This window comes from Dreissena polymorpha, chromosome 10, assembly GCF_020536995.1.
Source record: "Dreissena polymorpha isolate Duluth1 chromosome 10, UMN_Dpol_1.0, whole genome shotgun sequence".
NCBI lineage: Eukaryota > Metazoa > Mollusca > Bivalvia > Myida > Dreissenidae > Dreissena > Dreissena polymorpha.
The window spans coordinates 44249227-44275717 of record NC_068364.1 but is presented as its reverse complement, the minus strand read 5'-3'; the positions used below and the strand labels follow the sequence as shown (position 1 = coordinate 44275717).

The following is a 26491-nucleotide window of genomic DNA, read 5'->3' as shown; positions in this document are numbered from 1 at the left end:
TTGTTTTAAAGATTCACTCTTCGTTTCAATCATGCTCGTCTGACATAGTTATATACATTATATAATTACATAAATATATGCATTAATATAAGACACACTTGCATAAACCATATGTCTATATATTAAATACGTTTGTTTAATTGAATCTATTTAATGTAAATATATGTTGTAAGCATTTTCAGTTGTGTTTAAATAAGAGGACAACTTTGGTTTAAAAAATCCTTAAGTTTATATAGTATGTTGAAATTATATATATTTAAGCGGTATGACCCAACACGCAGCAAGGTAATGCATAACATAAATGTTAGAGCTAAAATCTCATATCATGACGTGACTTCTTATCTATTTACGTATGTAACGTTAAACACTATTGTTTCTTCTGTGTAGGTATGTGGAGGTTCTGTCTAGAATGCGTCGGCAAGACCAGGCAGGTGCGATAAGAGGCATAGGATGTTGCAAGTTTTGGGACCTTCTTTTGTTTCGTGGTGAGAAACGGGTCCAAAAATATCTTCGCATAATCACTTAGTTTACAAACATTACCACATAATTATCTTTCTCAAGTATACGGTCTTGATCTTGTACAGCGGTTGTATGTAATCAATTATATGGGGAGCTTTATTTTATGCTTTCCGGTGGTTTATAGAGAAATATCAGTGAAATAAAACTGGTATTCCACTGTTTTAAACAGTGAAAAATAAAAGTGAAAAATATCGATATTTGTCACTGTTTTATTGTGAAATGACGTCATTTTTTCAACGAAATGACGTCATAAATGCAGCAAAAGTATCCAGTTTAACTCATTTACAATGTAAATAAACGGTGGAAAAAGCATAAAATAAAAAGAAAATTTGTTGGATTCGATGGAATATCGATTTTATTTCACTCGAGATCATAGAAAATATATATTTTTACTCGTGGCTGCACCACTCGTTAAAATATTGTTTTCTATGATCACTCGTGAAATAAAATCGATATTCCACCGAATCCAACAAATACCCTCTATGTATTCAACAAAATAACACATTTATCCATTTAAATTGAGGAAAACTGCAAAATTACATTAATTAGACGCATATGAATCGGGTAAAATGTATTCAATCATAATAGAATCGAAAATGTTATGGTAAAGCTATAAGGAACCTTTTCAAAGATATTTGCATGTTTTAAAGTTCGTCATTAAATGCTTTAAATTGATAAATGCAAACATCGGAACTAAAGAGCAAGAAAAACGTTAATAACACATGGGCTCGAACCACTGAACCTTGGAGTAAGACTCTAGCTTTTAAATCGTTCGGTCACCCGTGCTGATGTTATACTGCATGTATTTTATTCGTAATATAAGCAATCCTCGTAATGTAACAAGATATAACCACAACAACATAACTTTATAAAATATACAATAGTTCCGCGATTGTTATACTCGATAATTTTCATCATGATCATCACGATCATCATGATCCTCCTCCTCCTCCTCCTCATCATCATCATTACCACCAGCATCATTACCACCATCATCATCATCATCATCTTCTTCTTCTTCTTCTTCATTATTATCATCATCATTATCATCCCCACCACCGTTTTTATATTATAAGATATAAAACAATGTTTAATAGTGGAGCTATGTTTAACAATTAACTTTAAGTAGCGTGCTTATATGAGCTTCTGCCTTTCAAGCTGTAATATAATATATAATGAGTTTACACGGGATTAAAACGCTAGTGATATATTACTCCTCAAGTCACTACAGTGGTACAAAGCTATGGGTTCATCTTGTATTAATTAAGAATCTATCCAATAAATGTAAAATAATGCTAGAAGCAATTACTAAGCCTAACAATCGATAGCGTCAGCAAGATAGATTGGTAACCGTTGTTTTCAACACACGCGGTCCTGTAAAATAAGCCTCATTTAAAGTGCCGATAAAGTCGATAAATCGACTTAAATCACATTTACATTGACTATTAATGACGCAGAGTGCAATGTGCATGTATTGATTGCACAAGGCTGAAGACGATATTCAGGCTTAATGGAAGAACAAGTCCACACATCCATCGATTTTATCAGTGAAATATCAAATCAGGAACACATATATTCGTATAGTGGTTTCATAATTGCGAAGACGGATCAAGCGACTGACATGTGGTTTGAACCTTAACAAAGCAACCATTGCCATCTTCCAACAAGCAGCTTCAACGACGCATCGGTACAAATACAACCTTCAAATTAGCATTCGGTCTTGATTGACCGTAATATACAACACATGATAATGACTTACAAGCTGTGCAGCGTTGTAATCATAATCAGCTGGTGATATAGCTTAATGCGATTCATAATTTGGCAAAACAATGTTAATACGTTGATAGGCGCAAACCACTGCAATGGTAAGCCATAGTTGATGTTAGTGCTAAATTGTAATCTCTCATTTAATACAAACGTTTATTACATCACAGTCCGCACAGGCTAATCAGGGACGACACTTTCCGCTTAAGGTAGCGCACCCCTAATGGGCACATATCCAAATATAATCTAATTAATTATTTTCTTAATCAGCATCATTTCACTGAACTACATGCAAATTTGTAGGTAGGCTTTCCATGCTTTTTAAAAAAATATACCGATTTTTTCAAAAGCACTCCCACGCTCGGCTTTTGTCCAGTTTATTTTCACCCCTGGGGTATATAAAAGTTCCATAATTCATTCAAATTTCCAAATATAGGCATGCAGTTGGTGTGTACAGATGCAGTAAAGGTGTTTAAAGTTTAAAAAAGATGAAATAAGTATTCTTTTACAGACATTTTTTTTTACAAATTTTTATCTATGGAAGAGCGCCATGAAAGATGTAAGTGATTTCAGCCAAGCAAAAATTGGGTCGGTTAAAAACAAAGTGTCATAAAACTCAAAATAGTATCATTTAAGTTATATTTTAAACTTAGCTTTTATAGAAACGCTATATACAGCAAAAATACCAAGAAATAGACAGATTTACCGTTTACTTTTTGAAATAAAAATAAAAATGCAACATGCATCATTCGTATTTTCAGCAGTAAAACACCCAATTTAGCCATAACGTTGTTTTAATTTTAAAAATTGAAGGATGTGCATAAAACTTTCAACATATTTAACAATAAACAAAGCTTATATGCTATATTAAATCAAAATACGTTAGAAAAGAAATAAAACGCGTCAGCAAAAAGTATGCGATGTCGGCAGGATTCGAACCTGCGCGGAAAGATCCCTAAAGAATTCTAGTCCATCGACTTAACCACTCGGCCACGACAACTTCACATTAATGCAAGCTTAAATTAGATATCCATAAGTTAACAGGTATAAAGTCTCTTCGATCTTTGAAGAAATCGCGAAATCGTATTTTTCAGATGATATTTGGATCAAAGTCAATATTTATTGTCAAAATAATGTATTCTAAAGGAATTACGTAACCATATATCAAAATTCGAAGTTTGAAAAAAAAAAATGCATCTCTCGAAAATAACCGATCATTGAAGATCGGCAATGATCGTAAAATAAATCGCGGGAAATCATTAGGGTTGCGCTACCTTAAACTAGATTTTCGGTAAAAAGGGACTTCCTTTAAACAAAAAATACCATTAAAGCGGAAAGTGTCGACCCTGATTAGCCTGTGCGGACTGCACAGGCTATTCTGGGACGACACTTTACGCACATGCATTATGCCCAGTTTTCTCAGAACACGACTGAAATTGTCGCAACACCTTTATATTTACAATACGATAACACTCAGATAATTGACAATCGTTTTGATAATTGTTAAACAACTGTAAACCTTACTTTGATGGTTTCTAATTATTGATTTATCATGCATACATTTCAGATGAAATAATAATTTTGAAAGCAAATATACAACTAGAAATGCTCCGAATGTGTATTAATTATTTATTCTGTGTGATTTAGTTTTCAATCTGATATTACACTATAACTTTTTAACCTACTATTAAAACTCAATCTTGGAATACTATTCCTCTATTCATCGATCTAAACAACTATCCATCAACGAACATAAACAATCGGTTCATTAGCGGAGTATTGTCTGCTTAAACGACGTATTGCTAATTTTTGTAACATTTAGCTTTTTGTTGCCAACAAATAGACACATGCTTACCGACGGAAGTTTACAAGTACAAACAAACTGTAAGTCCCAAGTCACTTGGTGAAGGAAATAATGCACTCGCTATAAAACTGCAATTAAATAAAATTCTTCCTTTGCACAATTAAAAAAATGCCTTCTAATCTATACGTATATTTATTTCCCAAACAGTTATGTAAAACACATTATTTAGTGTTTATACATGAACGTTGATTGTTTGCCAAATAAAATATCCAGCAATTACGTTGTAACGTATATTAGTTTCCAAATATTTATTATATAATAAACCATTCTAACAGACACAATTTGTTTTCCATCATATGACGGCTATGTTTATTAACTTAATTATTTATTACATTTTTATTACATTTTAATGCACACACAACTATAAATAAATGTTTCTCAAATCTAGATTATAAGCAATGAAAATGAAGATGCTTAAAGTGGCATACATCAAACAAGTAAATAAAATGTCATTTGCGTATGATATTTCGTATAAGACTCGTTGAAAGCATTATTTTTAAATCCACATCTACCAACGGAACATATAGGTAACATATGTCTTCAGTAATGTTCAATTGTTCATGTCTTATAAAGGGGCCTTTTCACAGATTTTGGCATGTTTTGAAGTTTTAGCCAACTGAGCTATCCTGCCAAGACTAGATAGGATGTGTATTGTATACGTTATATAAGCAATCTTCGTAGTTTCACAAATTTAAAGGACAGCAACAGAACTCTCCAAATTATTCAATCGTTTCGCGTTGCAACGCTTTATAATTTTTAGGTTTTTAAATCGTCAAAAGATGCATATAATGGCTATATTAGACTATGGCAAATGTTCAGTAATACTGTTTCCTCACAAATATCATAACTAACCCGAAAATTTGCGAATCTGAAACAACTTTTTTCAATTTTGTCAATTTACCAAACCGTAAAAAGATCCCTTTAATGCAAATATATACGTACGTTATCAGTAAGCGCTTTACATCCACACCTTTAAAGCGCATAATAGAACAGTAGTTCACACTTTCTCACATGTTGATTTTGCCTTCTTTAAAAGTGTGTACCTTAACGTGTGCATTGTCTGCACGAGTCTTAACAAAAGAATCAGTGTTTACGTCATGCAACAAATAAGCATGAAATTACGTCAAGACGTCATAATTATGAACGTGATCACACAATTGTGCCGAGCCTGATATATTACAAAAAGATCAGGCGGTAACCTGTTTTTCTGTGTATCATACCTGTACGTCCCAGAATTTAAAGAAGTACTAAAAATCGCTAACAGCTGCAGTTTCAGCGGGAAAGAATATTACTTGTGTCATTTGACGTACACGCGCTCTTTATATTTGTAAAAAGAATGTTTTGGCTGTTTGTGTTGCATTTTGTGTTTAAAATATACTACATCTTGGTATAAAATAGTTTGTTTTGCTGAATCTGATTCGATTTTACTAAAAATGATTACTTTATAGTTTATTCCGAGTAATATGACCATCTTCCACACATGACTGCTATAAGAACTTCGTGTTGACCATGATATAAACATATATCAGGCAACGTTATATCAGTAAGATATCTACGCGGTGGTATGATAAAAAGTATCCTACATGCATTACTCGTCTTATGATTACAATTCAGAAGATTTGTGTTGATGTTATTTAAATTTAAATGTATAATCATACAATATGTTGTGATTTGTTATCAAAATGTTATTAAACTTAAATATTACTATGATGAACTTCTTTGTGAAAATGTTAACATGTTCTCATTGTTGATAAATAATCGTTGGCATTTTGCCAATCAAAATATACAAGAATTAAATTGCAACTAGGCCATACATTATTTTTATGTTCAAATATGCATACAATTATAAAACAATCTTACAGATACCTATTCTTAAGAAGCCTTATATATTCAAGGGACTTTTTCACCGATTTTGGCAGATATTGAAGTCAGTCATTAAGAGCTTTATATTCATAAATTTAAATATTGGATCTGAAAAGCACTAGTTAACAAAAACAATACAATTAAAGAAAGAAAAGTATCACTCAACTAGGCTCGAACCACTGACTCCCGAGTAAAAGTCTAACGATTATACAATTCGACTATCCGTGCTCATGCAATCAGGGATGTATTATATACTTTATACAAGCAATCCTAGTTCTGTTTCAAAATATAACGACAATAATATCACTCTCCAAAGATCCAATCGTTTCGAGTTGCAACGCTTGATAATTTTCAGATATTTAAATCGTCAAAAGACGCATATAATGGTTATTTTAGAGCATGGTATATGTTCAGTATTACAGTTTCCTCACAAATATCATAACTTCAACTTAAATTTGCATTTTGTTTTATTTTGTCAATTTACCAAATCGTGAAAAGATCCCTTTAAAAGTTCATGAGTTTAAAATTACATGTCCTTTCTTTATGGATAGAGCGAAGGCATACGTTGTTATAACCTAAGATTCGTGATTTACCCAAAACAAACGATATCAAATATACAATATTGTAAACGCGTAATTTCATTACCTTCTCAGACCTATGGACTATATCAGGACTCTCTAGGTCGGCCACGGATTTTGGTCTTCCATAGGTACGCGACGAACCATGATGAAGTGCGAGAAAGTTGGTAAACGTGTTCATTTCCTGACCAAACATCGTGGTGTCTTGTATTACTACTAACTAATGATAACGATATTACAAAACCACAAATCCACTACTTCGTTGTAATAATGTTTAATTTGTCGCATTACATGGATTCAAGTTTACCTGGTTTATTTGTTACTACAACACAATCATTTGTGTGTGAACGCCCAACTTACATGTACTGTTTAAAACCCGTGTACACACACAACTTTTGATTGTCTGATTTATGTTGCAATCGATACATTTTCCATCGGTAAAGATATTTTAGTTTCATAATTTACATATTCCTCACCTCTCGTCCTTAGATTGTGCACTTTCATGTAATATCAATTCCATATACCTTTTTTAATATCACCATATATTATTATCTCGTTATAATTAAAAACAACCCAGTAACAACCCACATCAAACATTGGTGTAATACCATACAAATTTTACCTTTCAGTAAAAACACGAAAACATATAATTGTACAAATTATAAAAACTCCTTTCACACACAACACATTTCATTCATTAAAAGGTCTCCTTTCATGTTGTTTTTTGTCATTCAAACAATTCTCATCGCTTTGTCACATTTATTTATGTAAGGAAATGAGCGATCTTATAACGCCAGTCATAGAGCATGTACACATAAAAATGAGTATTTGCGTTAAAAACAACTACTTATCTTACAATCCCAACTTAGAAACACTGGAAACCGAACTATCCATGCATTTTACGAATCAATATGCCAATATTCAAATGAGCAAAGATTCGCCCTTACAATAGTTTCATTAGCAATCCAGATTTGTTCAGAACACATATTCGTCAGCGTTCGTTCGTGCTGTTTTTTCCTATTAAGAGTTCGCATTTTGATTCATTATCAGACGAATCCGCTCGAGCCACTCATTATGAGGACAGCTCAGATCGCCGATTACTTAAAGAAGGCTTAATTGGTAACATCGTCTTATGATTACAATTCAGAAGATTTGTGTTGATGTTATTTAAATTTAAATGTATAATCATACAATATGTTGTGATTTGTTATCAAACTGTTATTAAACTTAAATATTACTATGATGAACTTCTTTGTGAAAATGTTAACATGTTCTCATTGTTGATAAATAATCGTTGGCATTTTGCCAATCAAAATATACAAGAATTAAATTGCAACTAGGCCATACATTATTTTTATGTTCAAATATGCATACAATTATAAAACAATCTTACAGATACCTATTCTTAAGAAGCCTTATATATTCAAGGGACTTTTTCACCGATTTTGGCAGATATTGAAGTCAGTCATTAAGAGCTTTATATTCATACATTTAAATATTGGATCTGAAAAGCACTAGTTAACAAAAACAATACAATTAAAGAAAGAAAAGTATCACTCAACTAGGCTCGAACCACTGACTCCCGAGTAAAAGTCTAACGATTATACAATTCGACTATCCGTGCTCATGCAATCAGGGATGTATTATATACTTTATACAAGCAATCCTAGTTCTGTTTCAAAATATAACGACAATAATATCACTCTCCAAAGATCCAATCGTTTCGAGTTGCAACGCTTGATAATTTTCAGATATTTAAATCGTCAAAAGACGCATATAATGGTTATTTTAGAGCATGGTATATGTTCAGTATTACAGTTTCCTCACAAATATCATAACTTCAACTTAAATTTGCATTTTGTTTTATTTTGTCAATTTACCAAATCGTGAAAAGATCCCTTTAAAAGTTCATGAGTTTAAAATTACATGTCCTTTCTTTATGGATAGAGCGAAGGCATACGTTGTTATAACCTAAGATTCGTGATTTACCCAAAACAAACGATATCAAATATACAATATTGTAAACGCGTAATTTCATTACCTTCTCAGACCTATGGACTATATCAGGACTCTCTAGGTCGGCCACGGATTTTGGTCTTCCATAGGTACGCGACGAACCATGATGAAGTGCGAGAAAGTTGGTAAACGTGTTCATTTCCTGACCAAACATCGTGGTGTCTTGTATTACTACTAACTAATGATAACGATATTACAAAACCACAAATCCACTACTTCGTTGTAATAATGTTTAATTTGTCGCATTACATGGATTCAAGTTTACCTGGTTTATTTGTTACTACAACACAATCATTTGTGTGTGAACGCCCAACTTACATGTACTGTTTAAAACCCGTGTACACACACAACTTTTGATTGTTTGATTTATGTTGCAATCGATACATTTTCCATCGGTAAAGATATTTTAGTTTCATAATTTACATATTCCTCACCTCTCGTCCTTAGATTGTGCACTTTCATGTAATATCAATTCCATATACCTTTTTTAATATCACCATATATTATTATCTCGTTATAATTAAAAACAACCCAGTAACAACCCACATCAAACATTGGTGTAATACCATACAAATTTTACCTTTCAGTAAAAACACGAAAACATATAATTGTACAAATTATAAAAACTCCTTTCACACACAACACATTTCATTCATTAAAAGGTCTCCTTTCATGTTGTTTTTTGTCATTCAAACAATTCTCATCGCTTTGTCACATTTATTTATGTAAGGAAATGAGCGATCTTATAACGCCAGTCATAGAGCATGTACACATAAAAATGAGTATTTGCGTTAAAAACAACTACTTATCTTACAATCCCAACTTAGAAACACTGGAAACCGAACTATCCATGCATTTTACGAATCAATATGCCAATATTCAAATGAGCAAAGATTCGCCCTTACAATAGTTTCATTAGCAATCCAGATTTGTTCAGAACACATATTCGTCAGCGTTCGTTCGTGCTGTTTTTTCCATTAAGAGTTCGCATTTTGATTCATTATCAGACGAATCCGCTCGAGCCACTCATTATGAGGACAGCTCAGATCGCCGATTACTTAAAGAAGGCTTAATTGGTAACCATGGTTACGCGTCCGTTGCAATTTTGATATGAAAAAAGGTGCGTAGTTTCCATGACGCTTCAGGTAAAGGCGACAAACTTATATAACTAAATTTTCACACCTATTCGTCAATATTTTCATTTTTATTGTCACTATTGGAAGTCTTGACCACTATGCACCGACTACCCTTTTTGAAAATGAAAAGGTTTTTGCCGTCAAAGAAACGTTTTATCCCAAATGTGAGTGTTTTTAATGAATTTAGCAGGCCCCGAAATTAGGTGCGATATAAGATATAACGTATCTTCAGTAGTGTAGAGACCCGATACAAACTGTGTATATCTGTTTCTGTTCACATGTTGCGCGGGTTCAATTAATGTTTATACATGTCCCTGTTTCTTGATGGGTTTGTCTCTGCCAGTGAGTGAATTATTGATCTGATACCTGGATGCAATACGTGCCATCGATCGTGCCATTTACGTCACAAGGAAACATTGACACAGGTATTGTTTAAGTCTTTCGGACAATTGGGAAAAAAAACACACCCTTGAATTTAAATCAAACGGTTTAGGTATTGAATTACTATCATATTTTCCTCGTAAAGACAAACATTACTGCGTAACTGTCGAGCATGATATTAGCTATTCGCGGGCATGTATGTGCAAATGTTGAACCATGCGATTGTTTACATGTATTTTACAGGCTGTCAAAGGTTGTTCTCATGTTTTTTTCACTTTGTGTAAAGGGAAAATAAAAATAGACTTTTAACAGAAGGATGCTCCAATTTTAACAAGACTATTTCCAGGCAATAAAAGTCCCCTACCGGTGAAACTCCACCATTTTCAGCAATATTTCTAGTTTATTTGTTGCCATAGCAAACAGAACTCTTGACGAAGAAACAAAATAAAATGACCTTCATAATCTCCATATTGCCATCTGTCCATGTTTGAAGTGTCATGAAAAAATATGAAGAACTTTTAAAGTTATCGCAGGATCCACCATTTTCAGCAATATTTCTAGTCTATTTGTTGTCATAGCAACCATAATTCTTAACATAGGAACAAAACGAAATGACGTGTATAATCTCCATATTGCCATCTGTCCATGTGTCAGGTTTCATGAAAAAATATTAAGTGTTTTTAAAGTTATCGCAGGATCCAGAAAAGTGTGACAGACTAACGCACAGAGCGCAAATCATAACTCCCCTCCGGTATCACCGGTAGGAGTAAAAAATAGTTTACTTGTGTTGTCTGTTTTTGTTGCTAATATAAATATTTTATTTTGCCGCTATTGAAACTTGACAACCGTGTTTGATGAATCTCCTGTGTGCCTTCTCTATCATCAGATTGAAATGGTTGTTTGTTCGTAAACAAAATGTGTCTTTGCCAAAGTATTTGGCTCTGAATCTTTTGCAATTTATAATATGATTTACGGCTTCAGCATTGCATGAATATTTTTGCATAATCGGTTCAATTTGTGATTTACTAGAAGATCAATAATATTGTTGATTTGGTTGCGTGGTAAATTGTAGTATTCAGATTAGGCATTTTGTCATATGCATTTAATATTAGACAAGCGGACGATACATTTTCAATTGTTTAAATAAAAAAGTCAATGCTTCAATTGCTCACTGATATTTATTTAATGGTGAGTGAAACTGAACATTATCAGGCAAATAATGCCATATTTCTTTCTCTCTAGCTTCAATATGAAAAACATATTCAATTATAATTAATTTTAAATAAAATTGTGTTGCATGTCAAGTTTACTTGTTCATCATAGTACATCATATAAAAGGAAGTTATGATCAGTAGTATTAAAGTCTCTATAACGCTCAAAATCAACGAAATTTTCTTAAAGTATTTCGAAAAATAAAGTTAACACCTAAACAATCAGTGTTCCTTATAGCAATAGCCAATTTCAACGCTAGATGTGGTTAGATTACATAGATTTTTTAGATACAAAATGCTCGTTTTTATTTATTTGTGGACACAATAAATTACATGCTAATTTCCTGCGAATATATCTATTCATACGACACACGAACACTTAAATGGTACCATGTTAAAACCATAATAAAAACGAGCATTTTGTATCCACAAACATCTATTTTACCAGACCACATCCGGCGTTGAAATTTCGGCAATTGCCATAAGAAACAATGATTTTTAATTGTTAAGCTTTATTTTACAAAATATTGTACACAATTTTCGTTGATTTTGAGTAGAAATGTTACTTTAAATAAAAAATACAGGTAACAGTAACGCATATTTTTCAGCTCTCATTACCACATTCAAACATATTACAATAATAACATTCGTAACAATTATCAATTATCTTTGCTATGGGGTTTCATAATTCGTGTTGGGCAAAGGTGACTACCAGGTAATGTCTAGAGGACATTGGCTAAACGAACGAGGCATATAATCTGGTAATTCGGATACAAACTTCATGTAAAGTCCAAATACTTTGCATCCGACTCTGCGCCTATTGTTTTATTATCCGCAATTGTGTATTTCAGACCACCTTTCCTGGTCGATAACGTCGACATTTCGAAATTAAAAGACAGGACAAGTTAAAATACCTTTCCACCGACATCTTTGACAATTTTGTATTTAAACCAGTATTATATGTGTACTTTGTATTTTTAACACACATCTGCGTTTCTAATGTAGGTGAAAATGACATTGTTGTTGGATGCATTAATTTTCATCGTGTTAGCTCGGGTCAAGACGACTCTTGGCAAAACGGCTATATGTGTTGTGCCTACGTTTAAATTCCATGCAACATGTTCATTAAAGGTCAACGCGTATTTATATATTAACCAAATACGTACATTACTCATTAATTAGAAAATTTGGAAACAACGATATAATAGTTACGTATCTCAGAAGACTAATCACACGCATTTATTAAAATAAGAACGTGTTATCTTTCATGGTAAAGTATTGTAATATTTGTAATATACTTTTCTGAGAAAATATTTCACATTATAACATCACATTCAAACAAATGTATCCAACCTATTTTACGAATAGTGATTAACAGATATGAAATGAAGTTCTTATTTAGCTGAGATAGCATCTTTGTATATCTTACCCAGTACAAAAACACATAATAACTATTAATATCACACAATACATTCCGCAAGGAAAATCGTGTTTCTTATTAGAGGAACGTGCAAATACGAGTCTTTGATAAAAGAACACGAACATATCACAGTTAAGCAGAGCAGGTTATTGAACAACTATTTTTGTTTGCAGATAAATTAACTCGTTTCTTCATTTAACATTATAACGTGTATAGAATAAAATAGTTACTTTTTTTCTTGATTGTATGTTTTAACAAACAAATATACATTAATTTCATAAAAAATCATTAAAGGTTAAAACGTATTTTAAAAAGCATTACATTATGAAATTCAAATCAAATGCAATGACGATTTTCGTGTGACTTTACAACTATTTAATCTTTTACACAATTTATTTATTTTACTTGATCTATCTATCAACTACATAACGTTGCTGATACGTGCTTTTTTCCGAAGTGTTTTTGTTGGTTGTTCTTGTCGTTTAGTTGTTGATGTTTTTTTCTGATATGCAAGGTTGGTATACACGCAAGAAACCTTGCAACGAATCAACTATTTAAAAAAAAATGCAAACACTTTCAAAAATATACAATCCCTTCCACTTTAATACATGTATCCACAATGAATGGAAATCGTAGAAATCGGTGTACTTACTTTTGGTTGTGAGGCTTTAGAGGTTCCGGTACTCACCTTTTGTTGTGGGGCTTTCGAGGTTCTGGTACTCACCTTTGGTTGTGGCGTTTTCGAGGTTCTGATACTTACCTTTGGTTGTGAGGCTTTCGATGCTCTGGTACTTGAAGATGACCTTTTCCTAGGGCGTCGTTTGCTTGTTCTCCCGACGGTACCACATTCGCTGCTGTTGTCATATCCTGCATTGGAATACCTGTGAAACAAACTTTTTATTTTATCTTGAGCATTCAAACATTAATGTCACGGTTACCAGTGGCTTCATCATCAAGTATATGCATGGTATACAAATTATTGTACTATAAAGTACTTTATCGGACAACCAAATCGAACAACAAGCTAAATGTTGGAGGATAACGATGTCAAGATCATAAACACATTATTAAGACAGTCCTTGCTTTATAAAATCATCAAATGAACATTAAAAAATAATTAAACACACAAACGTGAATGAAAGTTTGAAAATGCGCTACGAATCCATAAGAAAGAAAACATATCGCAAGTTAATCGCGCGCATGTTTGTGAATTGTATAACTTTCAATATATTGTATACAAGCATAGCATCATTAGTTGATTTATATTCTTATTTATCAACAATCTCGCTATTTATCAGTTTAAATACTTTTTTTCCGTACACAAATTATAAATCACAATGTTAATAGTTGATTGTTGTTTAAAAGAACGATATCAATATTGTTCGAGCGTTTCATAATGATGAAATCATAATTATACAATTAATAATTATATAATTTTATTTAAATGATTTATTTGTTGAACTTTTCTAACGAAGTTAGTTTTTCTAGACAATTGAGATGGCATAAAAACCCTCAATCATCCGATGTATGAAACAGGTAAATCTAGGACAACTAACTTCCAATACCGCATGTACACCTGTGGCTGATGCTCACCGAGTCATGTGTTCCCATTGTGGAACTGTTCGATATTTCAATTGTACCAGATTAAATCGAACCGGAAGTTAGTTCTATATCACCACGATCACATGTCAACAGACATGGTTAGTTTGAAGCGATCTGATTGTCGTGTTTGAAAGCATATTTTCGCTTACTTGAATTCAATATACAAGACGTGTTTGTGGATAGCCTTGTTGGCCGAATAATTTTGGAACATGTCATTGCGACTTCCATTTCAAATTGAAAAACAAAATTATTATTTTGTTCAATGCTTACTTTGAGAAATGTAGATTTTATGATTGCAGTAAATACTGAGTTGAAGCCTTCAATGTCCATAAACACTCAAAATCAAGGGATATTTCGTACCATATTTCAAAAAATAAAGTTAACAACTAGAAAAATCACTGTTCCTTTTATATATTTATTGCAAACATGTTAACATTAGATGTGGTCTGGTAGCATAGATTGTACAAGAAACGAAATGCTCTTTATTTGTTTTTGTGAGAAGTATATTCAACGCATGTGCATGTTCCGTATTAGTGTTCGTTTGTCTTATGAATAAATATCATTGCGGAAAATTAAAATGGAATATATTGTGCCACAGAAAATAAAAACGAACACTAAAGTGCTTCGCTTAATCTATGTCTACGTATACCACATCTAGTGTTGACATTGTGGCAATTGCTATAAAACACTGATTTGTGTTATGGGTTAACTTAATTTTACGAAATATTTTGCGAAATATTCGTTGATTTTGAGTATTTATGATACATGTACTTTAACCCATTTATGCCTAGTGGACTCTCCCATCCTTCTAAATTGGATCAATTTATTTACAAAATTAGGGATGTCTGGTATATTTATTTCTATGTTTAGAATATTTCTTACAGAAATTACTTTAAGCAAACAGCGCTGACCCTGATGAGTCGCCGCATCATGCGGCGTCTCATTTGGGTCTACGCTGTTTGCCAAGCCCTTTTTTCTAGACGATAGGCATAAATGGGTTAAACAGATAAATGGTCGGCTACGTATTCTAGTATGATACACGGATGTGATTTTCTGAGCAGACAAAAACAAAATTATAAAACGCAAGGATTTATTTAAGAAAACATGTGTAAATTAATGAATTAGTAAAATGTTCCGTAAGTTGACCGTACCTTTCTGCCCGTTGCGCTATAACGCTCGCGCGACGTGCATTGTCGGCCTGTGCCTGCCTCCGGGCATCGACAGCCATGAAACTGTAGGCGATGGCTGTAGACATCTTATTCGCGATGATCCAAATCCCCTTGGATACGTTTCCAATCGGCATCGCGCATTATTCCAGTGTCAAAAGTCACTGACCATAATCCTTCAAAGGTTAATATTTAATAATCCGAAATGTGTTCTTTCAATATTATTCAGGAATGAATACAGTGAGTGAAGGCAATATTTATATCGTTTTAAAACTTCGTTGGACACGGAATATTGTCCACCATTTTATTCGTATCGGATATTGCCAAACACTTTATTAATAACGTATGAGTTTAATATGTAAAGCCCGCTAGCCACATCTAAACACATTCAAAACTACGCTCACTAACACACTTCGTGAATGCACGATTGTTTCAATGGCAACTCGTTTAGTATGATCAACTATTATCATAAAGTTAATCGATTCATCAGATTGAATAGATCTAAAATGCACACATAATTAACGCCAATATGTCCATGTCTAATGTTTATCCAGGTTTATTGAACGTCTCCCGACTGTCCTAGTTGGTTACAAATGCAGCGCTGCTAATGGAAGGTATCTGAAAAGAAAAATTAATCAGGTGACGATGACGATGTGTATTCAAAGGGGATACTGCCATCACATATTGATCTGTTTATTGCAAGAATTGGGACGGAAAAAAAGAAACAAACAGTGCAAAATAAACATGTTTTTTCTTCCTTTTTCTATTTCCTATTTCGAGCAAAACAAGCAATATAAACAAACATAGCCACAGGGGGTAATCACGTGATTATCAAGATGGCGACGTACATGTCGAGGCAGGTAGTATTTGCCTTTTTATACCCTTTATTACTTGTATTAAGTTTTTAAATTACGCCCACTTTCCAGCCATATAAGCAAGAATGTTACTGGCGTTTATTTCATCGTTATATTCGCTCTATATCTCGGCTTTACTCGTTGCGAAATTTCTTAACGGGATGCCCTAATTAAGGCTCCACTAAGAAAGTTTGCGGGGAGTAAAGTCGAGATGTAAAGCGAATTTAAAAACGAGATAAACGCTAATCACCTTTTTACTGATATGGCTGGAAAGTGAGCGTCATTTAAAAAAAATAAACAAAGGTAATAAATGGTACACAACGAGGAAAAATAACTGTCTCGGCATGGACGTCGCCATCTTGACTATCACGTGATTACCCCCTCTGATAGCAGGTAGTACTAAATATTTATTTATGCCATATACCATTTATGCACAACGCATTCAAACTTTAAGATATTGGTTAAAGGTTCCTTTGAATTAAATACGGCAAAGCGTTTGTTCTCGACTAGTGCGATGGTTAAAATACGAAAACTATTAATTCCTTACAGAAAAGATATTAAGGGTAAACAAAAAAATACATGTATTCATCCATACAGTCGGATGACAGGCAAAATGAACCATGTGGTCTAAATAAATAAATAAATAAATATATATATATATACATACATCTAAGTTCACCCACTTAAACGATGATAAGATGTGGCAAATCTGCACATCTGAATAATATCTTATTAATCGAATATGGTATACTGAATGTTTTAAAGATACGTTCTAACGACTTGATGTTCCTGTCTCAATTTATATAATATCTCTTATCTAGTTATCGGATTACAATGCTGCGAGACCACCGTTCACTATAATTGATATTACGGTTTAGATAAATCTTCTTTCGGTTCATTTAACCATCTTTTACTTCATATAAATCTTGTTACAGTTTATAACGAGGAAATGTACATGACGATAATTATAATCGAACGTCGCTTATAATATTTCCAAGAACAGAACATGCGGGAGGTTCAAAGTAAAGTCAAGCCATACAAGAACTTGTGCTTTTATAAACAACCATCATGAAAACCTCTGTTGAGGTCCCTAGAGCCTTTGTATTCAACAAATATAATAAAAAAAGACACAGCATGGCTTTTTTTTAATTTAGTTCTACACGATGACGTTTCCTGATGAACATTGTGAAACATTTAACAATATACAAAAATACCTGTATATATTGAATATGTATTTGAAAACTTCGAACACATTCTATGCATGAAATGCAATAACACGTAGGTGTGCATCTTTATAATCGTCGTTAAACATGAAGGTCAACTGTTCAAATGAGTATGTTAACAAATTTGACCGTCTATATACAAAATAAGTAATACATTACTATGCATACAATAACAAATCCAGGTTCAATTTTGTTAAAATAAAATGTATAAATAACTTTAATAGAATTGCGTCAAAAACGGCATAGGCCGTCTTTAAGTTAATAATGACAATAATAAATGAAGCTATATAATACGTCGTGGGTGCATAAAAGGTCAACTTGTTGTAATTTCCGTAAAATTGTATAAATTGACATTGCTTTGCAGTGAAGATTAACGCAGATATGATCTGATATACGCGATATTTACCTGTTACCTGTTTAATTAGCCCACGGGAAAAACAGTTTTCGATCTATATTTTTTATGATGATTAGTTCAAACCAGATTGAACCTGAAGTGCTGACTAAACATCCTGAAGGCTGACTAATCTTGTATGGACAGAAACAATTTGTTCTCTCTGCACACAATTGCTTTGGATAAATAAGAGGCGTTCAGCGTATTGATTACTAATCACGGCATCTGCATCACATTGTGATAGCAAACCTCACGAGTGTAAATATGTATAATAATGCTTTCAGAAGAAAATCCAATTGCAAGCGCGAAATATATATAATGATATATTGTATTATAGTACGCATTGGTTAATTTTACGTATTCTTGCAATTGATTGTGTTTATTTATATTTGTATTCTTAAATGACCATTTGGTTTATGTTATGTTTAAAAGATTTCATAAGCGCTTTGATGGAATTTACGTATTCTTGCAATTGATTGTGTTTATTTATATTTGTTTTCTTAAATGACCATTTATGTTATGTAATGTAACGTTGTTGTACCTATTTACGTGACAGACAATAATATGTGTATATTTGTGTATTAAGACGATGTACTTATGTATAAGTCTGAATAAACTGTCTGTCTGTCTGTCTGTCTGTCTGTCTGTCTGTCTGCCTGCCTGCCTGCCTGCCTGCCTGCCTGCCTGTCTGTCTGTCTGTCTGTCTGTCTGTCTGTCTGTCTGTCTGTCTGTCTGTCTGTCTGTCTGTCTGTCTGTCTGTCTGTCTGTCTGTCTGTCTGTCTGTCTGTCTGTCTGTCTGTCTGTCTGTCTGTCTGTCTGCTTGTCTGTCTGTCTGTCTGTCTGTCTGTCTGTCTGTCTGTCTGTCTGTCTGTCTGTCTGTCTGTCTGTCTGTCTGTCTGTCTGTCTGTCTGTCTGTCTGTCTGTCTGTCTGTCTGTCTGTCTGTCTGTCTGTCTGTCTGTCTGTCTGTCTGTCTGTCTGTCTGTCTGTCTGTCTGTCTGTCTGTCTGTCTGTCTGTATGTCTGTCTGTATGTATGTATGTCTGTCTGTCTGTCTGTCTGTCTGTATGTCTGTCTGTCTGTCTGTCTGTCTGACTGTCTGTCTGTCTGTCTGTCTGTCTGTCTGTCTGTCTGTCTGTCTGTCTGTCTGTCTGTCTGTCTGTCTGTCTGTCTGTCTGTCTGTCTGTCTGTCAAACCTAGCCTGAAGACCGAGCAAAGAATAGCAAGCACACCATCAACCTTCGGTCTTGAGAGGCATTTGTCGGAGACCCATCTCATACTAAATGAAGTCAATTAGTACCATCACGATATTGACACCTTATGTCGGAGACCCATCTCATACTAAATGAAGTCAATTAGTACCATCACGATATTGACACCTTATGTCGGAGACTCATCTCATACTAAATGACGTCAATTAGTACCATCACGATATTGACACCTTATGTCACACGCGATTAATCATTATGATAATATTGAAATGCAATATTCGCTACTGGAAAAAAATAGCTGAGGCTAATGACATTTCTAATTGGCTTCTAACGTATGTTTGTATCTCGTACGACAAGCGGAGATGCGATTAGGATTTCTATAAGGCTCGTTGGGTCTGCTTGGCACGTTGTTTTGGGATTTAACATACTGGGTAAAAAAAAACAATAATTTACTTAATTCATAGTATTCGGCAATTTTATGTGTTGGTGTCAACAAGCATTATTACTGTAGCACACACGTTCTGTTTGATTTATGTGTGTGACTTTATCGTGGCTTATTTGATAAACATTGTCCTGTTATGAATATAACAAGTTGCAGCAAGCATTAAAGGAAAAAAACGTCATCTAATTAATCAAATGGTAAGGATACAAAGTTCCAGTAACCTCAGTGTTTTTTAAATGTATTTTCAGGTCTGCTTGACGTTGGTGCGTTCGAATAAATATCGCATGTAATGTGTTTCCATTTCTATTCCAATGACGTCAATTGAGAAAACATAACACATGTTCGTTTAAGAAGATATAAAAGTTAATTACAAACTTCGGCGTTTTCTGCTATTGATTATAAACGTGCCAATTTAGTCAGATTTATTAGAATATTTACTTTAAATGCTTCAAGTTAACAGGTAATTAAAGATTAATTTGTGCAGTTTAAAACACAATAGTGTTGCCATATTTGCACGCAGGTTTGTTTTTGCGGAGAAATCGTGTGAATGTAATTGTAATGGTAAGTAATAGTGTTAGCTTGCACAATTGTATAGTTAATTATAATTCAACAAAACGAGTTAATTCAGTTAAACCATTACTGATTCCATGTTGCAATACTTTAGGAGATCGTATTTTATTGTGTTACTTAAATGTTAACCAGCAAAATATATTTATGATGATATAATTTAATCGTATAATTCAAATATATGTCATAGGTGCAAATATCGATTTAACACGGTCGGACAGATTAAAAATGGCAATATAATATATGTAAAACAAACGGAATGCATAAAACTTGCAAACACGTACCTTTTTTCCCATTTATTGAACAATGTATTCCTAATTAATGGAATACGTAGTATTTGGTTCCTTTTGGAGCTCCAAGCTGTTTAATAGTGAAGCATCGAAACATGGAAACGACAAGTGTTACGCCAATTGGAAAAGTATTCATCTGGTATAAAAGCTCATCAAATATTGTATTTGTGTATCTGTAATATCATGTACGAAAGTGAGACGTTAATAAACCATCTGTCTGTCAAAACACATATGTGGTCTAGACTTACTTCTAATACAAATAAGTCATATACTTCCAGGCTACATAACGATTTAATTCCGCCCGCTGAATACAAACGCATTTACTAAGTGTTAGTGTGTAAATTAAATACTCGACATATAATTGACAGTCAGTCAAAAGCAACCAAGTGTCCTCTCATCTCCTGATTTGGATACATAAGTTGGTAAATAAAAATTCCTTTATAACTGTGGCTAAAATGATAAATGATTGAAAACTAAATATTAATTAAGATAAGGCGTTGTCTAGTAAAAAAAAAAATATTAAAATATCTTCATATTAGTAAACTGTGCTGATTTAAATCGACTCTGGAAAGGTAGCATATTTAGAGTAATTAAAAGGAATTGATACTGATGTGTACTCTTGTTCTTCCCGGATATGCTTAATGTAAGAGTTACAATAATATTTACTGATATGATGTTTTTAGTCTAAGTCGCATTTTTGAACGACCCTAGGTTGTCATCTTAGTATTCCTAGTTGCAATGAAAAGATTGCGCTCACATCATTTTTATGGAGCGATTGATTATATGATTACCAACCAACACTGGAACTTTCTTACAACGAGGGCAGGTCATTGTGAGGACGAATAGGACCGCGATTTTAATAAATGGCAACGGTAATGATGCTAGCCTTTATCAAGTTAATCGAGTAATAATAATTATTGTATAATTATATTGACTGTAATTTGAGAACGTATGGCGATATATAGTAAGTATCATGTCCAGCGCGAGGCGTTTTATCACATTAACGTCACGTCGGTTTTAGGGCTGGTATAAACACAGCTGCCAAGAAAATGTTAACTTACAATGCACTTGAAAATTCCAGTTTTAATTTACAATGAAACATTTGTTTATTTAGTCATATACACTTTTCACAATTTTGCATTATTTGCTTGCTTACGGCATTTAATTGAAGATGACCACAAGATAAGTATTGATGCAAAGCATCAAAGGGCGTCGGGAATTTCAGTGTTAAAGGCACTCAATGAAGTTACATGGAACGATTTTTTTTTCTACTGTAAATAATAATATATTGGTCGATTATTTTCAACAAAATAAAAAAAGATACTGGTATAACCATTATCTATAATTTTGTGTTATAACCCCCAAATAACCATTATTTATGATGTTGTGTTGTAACCCCCAAATATTTCATAGTTCATTTTATTTACATTGGTTTCCTTTTTTTACTGGCATCCGTGTGCAGTTTTCATTAATGGAACAGAACTGTGTAGGTTTTAAAAAATCTGCTTCATCATGTAAGCGTAATTTCATATTTTTCTCAACTTCAAGGGGAGATGATTCTGAACTTATTCTTACGTTGCTCATTTACGATAGGGGTTGAGTACTCATTGATATGAAAACACTGTAAAAGTTTGAAAAAAAATTGAATGCAAACTATGAATTGCATAAAAAAGCTGCTTTTCACTATACTTTGAAATTCAGTAAAAGATCACTATAGATTTATTGCTCCGATATTCATCATTTTCAATAGGGTTCGAGTAATACTGATATAAAAACACTTAACAAGTTTGGAAAGATTCAGACGAAAGTTGTGAAATCTTTTAACAAGTGGAAATTGTTTATTTTGTCAAATTGAATAGAAAATAATTCTGGACTTATTGTCCCGATGTTTCTCATTTTTAATGAGGTAAAAATGCTCTTTGATATGAAGACACTGAAAGTTTGGAAAGAATCTGATGATAAATGTTGACATAATCACCTAACAAAGCTGTTTTTCACTTTTATTTTTAAATTCAAAGAGACATAATTCTGGACTTATGGTCCCATATTGCTCATATAGAGAGTTTGGGTTGGGTCCGCATTGATAAAAAAAAAACCTGTGCAAGTTTGGGAACAATCGGATGAAAATTTTGGACTTCGAACAACGATTTCAAAATTTCTCAAATTCTAAGGAAGATAACTATGGACGTAATGGTCGGATAATGCTAAAGGGCCCATACCACCTGGATAGTAATACGTGTTCGCGCTCTATATGTGGTTCTTAAAAAAAAACACCGAGGAGTGCTTGACTCTAGGGAAACGGGTTGCTGGGACACAACTCCTCCTTGATAAGCGGCTGCTTCCTTTATCGCAACTCATTGTTACAATCAATAATACGTGTCGCGCTTTGCGCTCAATATGTGGTAGAGATAGTACTTAGGTCCTATGATAGACAACCATACAAATACATGGATAATAGATGTGTTGTTTGCATTTATTTGTTAATATAAAAACACGTGTATTTTTTTATAAGATATTTAAGTGATGTAAGAAATTTTAATTAACGTTGTCACCACGCGGCATCCATTAATTTTAATAAAAATGTCCAATTGTAGTAAAATGGATTTAAAATGTCTACATAAAATAAAGCTTTATTATATTTATTAACCTGACTGAAAAAATGTCAGCCGCCGAACTGTTCCGTTCGTGCCGGAACCCGGGATTGAACCGGGGGCCTTTAGATGATTGGTGCGTAAACAACTTCAGTCTAACGCTCTCCCAACTGAGCTTTTCCGGCTGACATCATTTATGTACTGCTATTTGGTGAAGTTGTGTATAGCGATCGTTATTATATGTCTATTAATAAACTAATACATTGTGCGTTTTCGTACCACTACGCTTTTCAATAAACTTGCTTGCGCGAGGTCGTCAAATATCGTACTACATCGATTCTCGACTAAATAATCAAATTAGAAAAACCACAAAAAAATATTTTGATTATGTTTTGTTTTTATACAAAACCAGAAAGTTTCGCGTATTTGCCCAGTCCCTGTGATCTTTCCCCTGTGATCAGTTGTGGATCAGTTATTAATTAAAACAATTAGCTTTGCATTATTGGCAATAAATGTTGTAATAAATGTAAAAGGCACAAATGCAGTACTTATTTACACTAATTTACACAAAAAATCACCACTATGCAAGATATTCTTAAAACAAAAATATATACATTGATCTGTAAAATAACTTCTCCTCCCATAAGCGAAAAAAAAATGCATTACATACTAGTCGCCGCTCTCCAGAGCGACGCCAATAAAACGACCCAATCTAATTCGTGATGAATTTGATTAATTCCAGAAATTCCCATTAGTTTTCCACTACCATCTTTTTTAAATACGGGGCTTGAAAGATTGATCCGCTCGGCATCACTTGTACTGTCCATGATAAACTTGGCATTTGATTATTTGTTCATTGAACCTAAGTGTTCAACCCATAGTTTTATACTCACATTAAATTGGATGCTATAAGCGAACTGTGTAATTATTGTACAAACGTACTGGTTTATAATCGGCATATGTGTAATTCGTCGCCAAAAAGCTTTGCTGTCAAAATATAGTATCTGACTTATAGGTTATACTGTAGCATTATAAAGGTTTATTTAGCACTAAGAGAAACAAATAGTGTGTTTCCGCTTACATCACCAGAAAATTAAAGGTAGTTATAGTTTAAGGAATTAGTAACTATAACAATGCCATAAGCATATGCCATACATGAACAGACAAACATGCAATAAGGATATAAAATAGAAGCATAGAATAAATTTGTATTACAAAAAATAAAAACAAAAACATTTACAAATAAAATCATTGAAATTCACAAAATTGTCGTCGACCACTCAGAATTATTTATAGAAAGCAATATTCAGTTTTCGATCATTCGCAAAGCTTTGTGTATTGTGAACAAGACTCTATGCATACATTTGAACAATCAATTGTAATCACAATCAGTAGTTAGGCAAACGTATGACATTACAATACAATCATAAACACGCACAAATGCAATTATTCAGGTGGAAACATAATGTATACACTGAGACCAAAACATGATCGGCTGTATTTTTATATACTCCCATTGCAGCAGAAAAACACTAAAGGGGTTAAATAAACAGTGAATGCACGTAAACCATTAACGCATCTGCTTCATACTTTATATAAATATACAGAACTTGTGTTTATTTAACAACGTGGTTAGATGTGATTTGTATACGCATTAACAACAAACTAGAGCATATTATTGGCACATAAGAATGAATGATGAATCCATATTCACTGGAAAATAAACACACGCACATGCAAACTTGTAAATATATTATGTCATTAAAGATGTAACTTAAATAAATTGTCATTAAAGATGTAACTAAGTTAATTTAAACGGATACACAGATACAAAGATCGGTAAAATGATAGTAAAAAACCTTTTCAATTCTTAAAGCCACACACCTAATTAGGCATAGTAAATTTAAGTATTATTAAGAAACATACATGTAATTTATTTATACCAAATTGGAATATATCTGGTGGTAACAAGGTAGAAATCCGTCTTTTTGCGCTTTCAAACTTAAAAACAATTGCGTTTTTCGAAATGAATGGACGTATACGTCTAGAAATCCTACTTTCGGGTTTAAAAGCGGTACCGTTTGAAAAATAATAATTTACTTGCTAACTAGGCTATATATTTAATGACAATTTTGCACAATTTCAAATTGCATCTATATGTATTGATTTACATGTATTTCATTTCAAAGTCAGAGGCAAGGTATGTGGCTTTAAGCCTCAGACAATGTTGTTTTTTCCATTTGCAAAAAATCTTACAACGAAATCATACCATTATATACCAAGCAGTAATCTGCAGTGAGCACTATTCTGCTTTTATTCAATCATTGAAAGATTAGTTTCTCAATGAAACATACGTACCTGGCAATTATCCAGAACAAGTTAAATAAGCATAAGATCGATAAATCGATTGAAACCTTGTTACTAATTTCCAAACGGATGTGTCCTAAAAGCAACACATGTAAACGTATCATATCGCTCGACTATACTCAGGATAATCATAAATTTAAAAAAGGAGTTCAATAAACATGTGGAAGATATATTAGTTCTTGATTGTTTTGGAAATTATAATATTGAATTTGACAAGCTCGTTAACATACACATGTAAAAATCTGGTTCATAAACAACCTGTTAAACCACAGGAAACAAGTTCTAGCATTTACTTCAAGACCACTTGCTTGGGTGGTAGACTATTCTTGTCATAACAAACAAAGAGGTAAACGTCTGTACGAAATAAAAAGGCGACAAATCTGTTTTCACATTTCACATGGACAGTTTTCAGTTGACTATGACGGGTAAGATCAGAAAGACCAGGGCAATAAACAACAAAGCACAGGCAATATACGAGTCCGTAAGTTCATTGCCTCGCAAAAAATGTGTAACAATATTGATCGCATTGCAAAAAATATATATTATATTGATCGCGTTGCGAAGTAAAAATGTCATAATATTGATATCGATTTAAAATTATTGCATTCCTTTTATATAAAATTAAGGCCATTTTTGTTTAAACTCTTCTTTGTTTAGTGCGAATGCGCCAGACACACAGTTCCATAACAATATTATTTGTGAAAGAAATTCTTGAGAAAGCGCGTAATAAATCAAATGTCTACACGACATCTATGTCTTTTATACGACTTCTTTCAATTAGTTAATTAACTCGGATTTGTAGTTCATAGTTTAAAGCTCCTATTATTGGCATACTTGTTAGTAATTAAAGAGGCAAGTAATAATCTAATATATGCGCTTTAGAATCATTGTAGAATTAAGGACATAATTGTATTGGTATGCAAGTGTAAAACAATTAATAAAACGGTTGCCTTTGGTAATGTAATTTAATCAAAGCGCTGAAGGGAATGAATTTGTTCGCTGTTGTATAATCTTAGACGCACCTCAGTTTTCAAAATT

General features: G+C 33.1%; 1 protein-coding gene across 1 annotated transcript in view; it reads right to left on the bottom strand.

Moving 5' to 3' along the window:
- Positions 1-16084, bottom strand: part of LOC127848766 (cys-loop ligand-gated ion channel-like) — a 75399-nt gene extending 59315 nt beyond the window's left edge. The window contains exons 1-2 of the mRNA XM_052381367.1: positions 15506-16084; positions 13513-13633 (exon numbers count right to left, since the gene is read on the bottom strand). Of these exons, the coding sequence (XP_052237327.1) occupies positions 13513-13633; positions 15506-15657 (273 nt within the window). The 5' untranslated portion in view covers positions 15658-16084. The remainder of the gene's footprint in view (positions 1-13512; positions 13634-15505) is intronic.
- Between the last annotated feature and the right edge of the window lie 10407 nt (positions 16085-26491).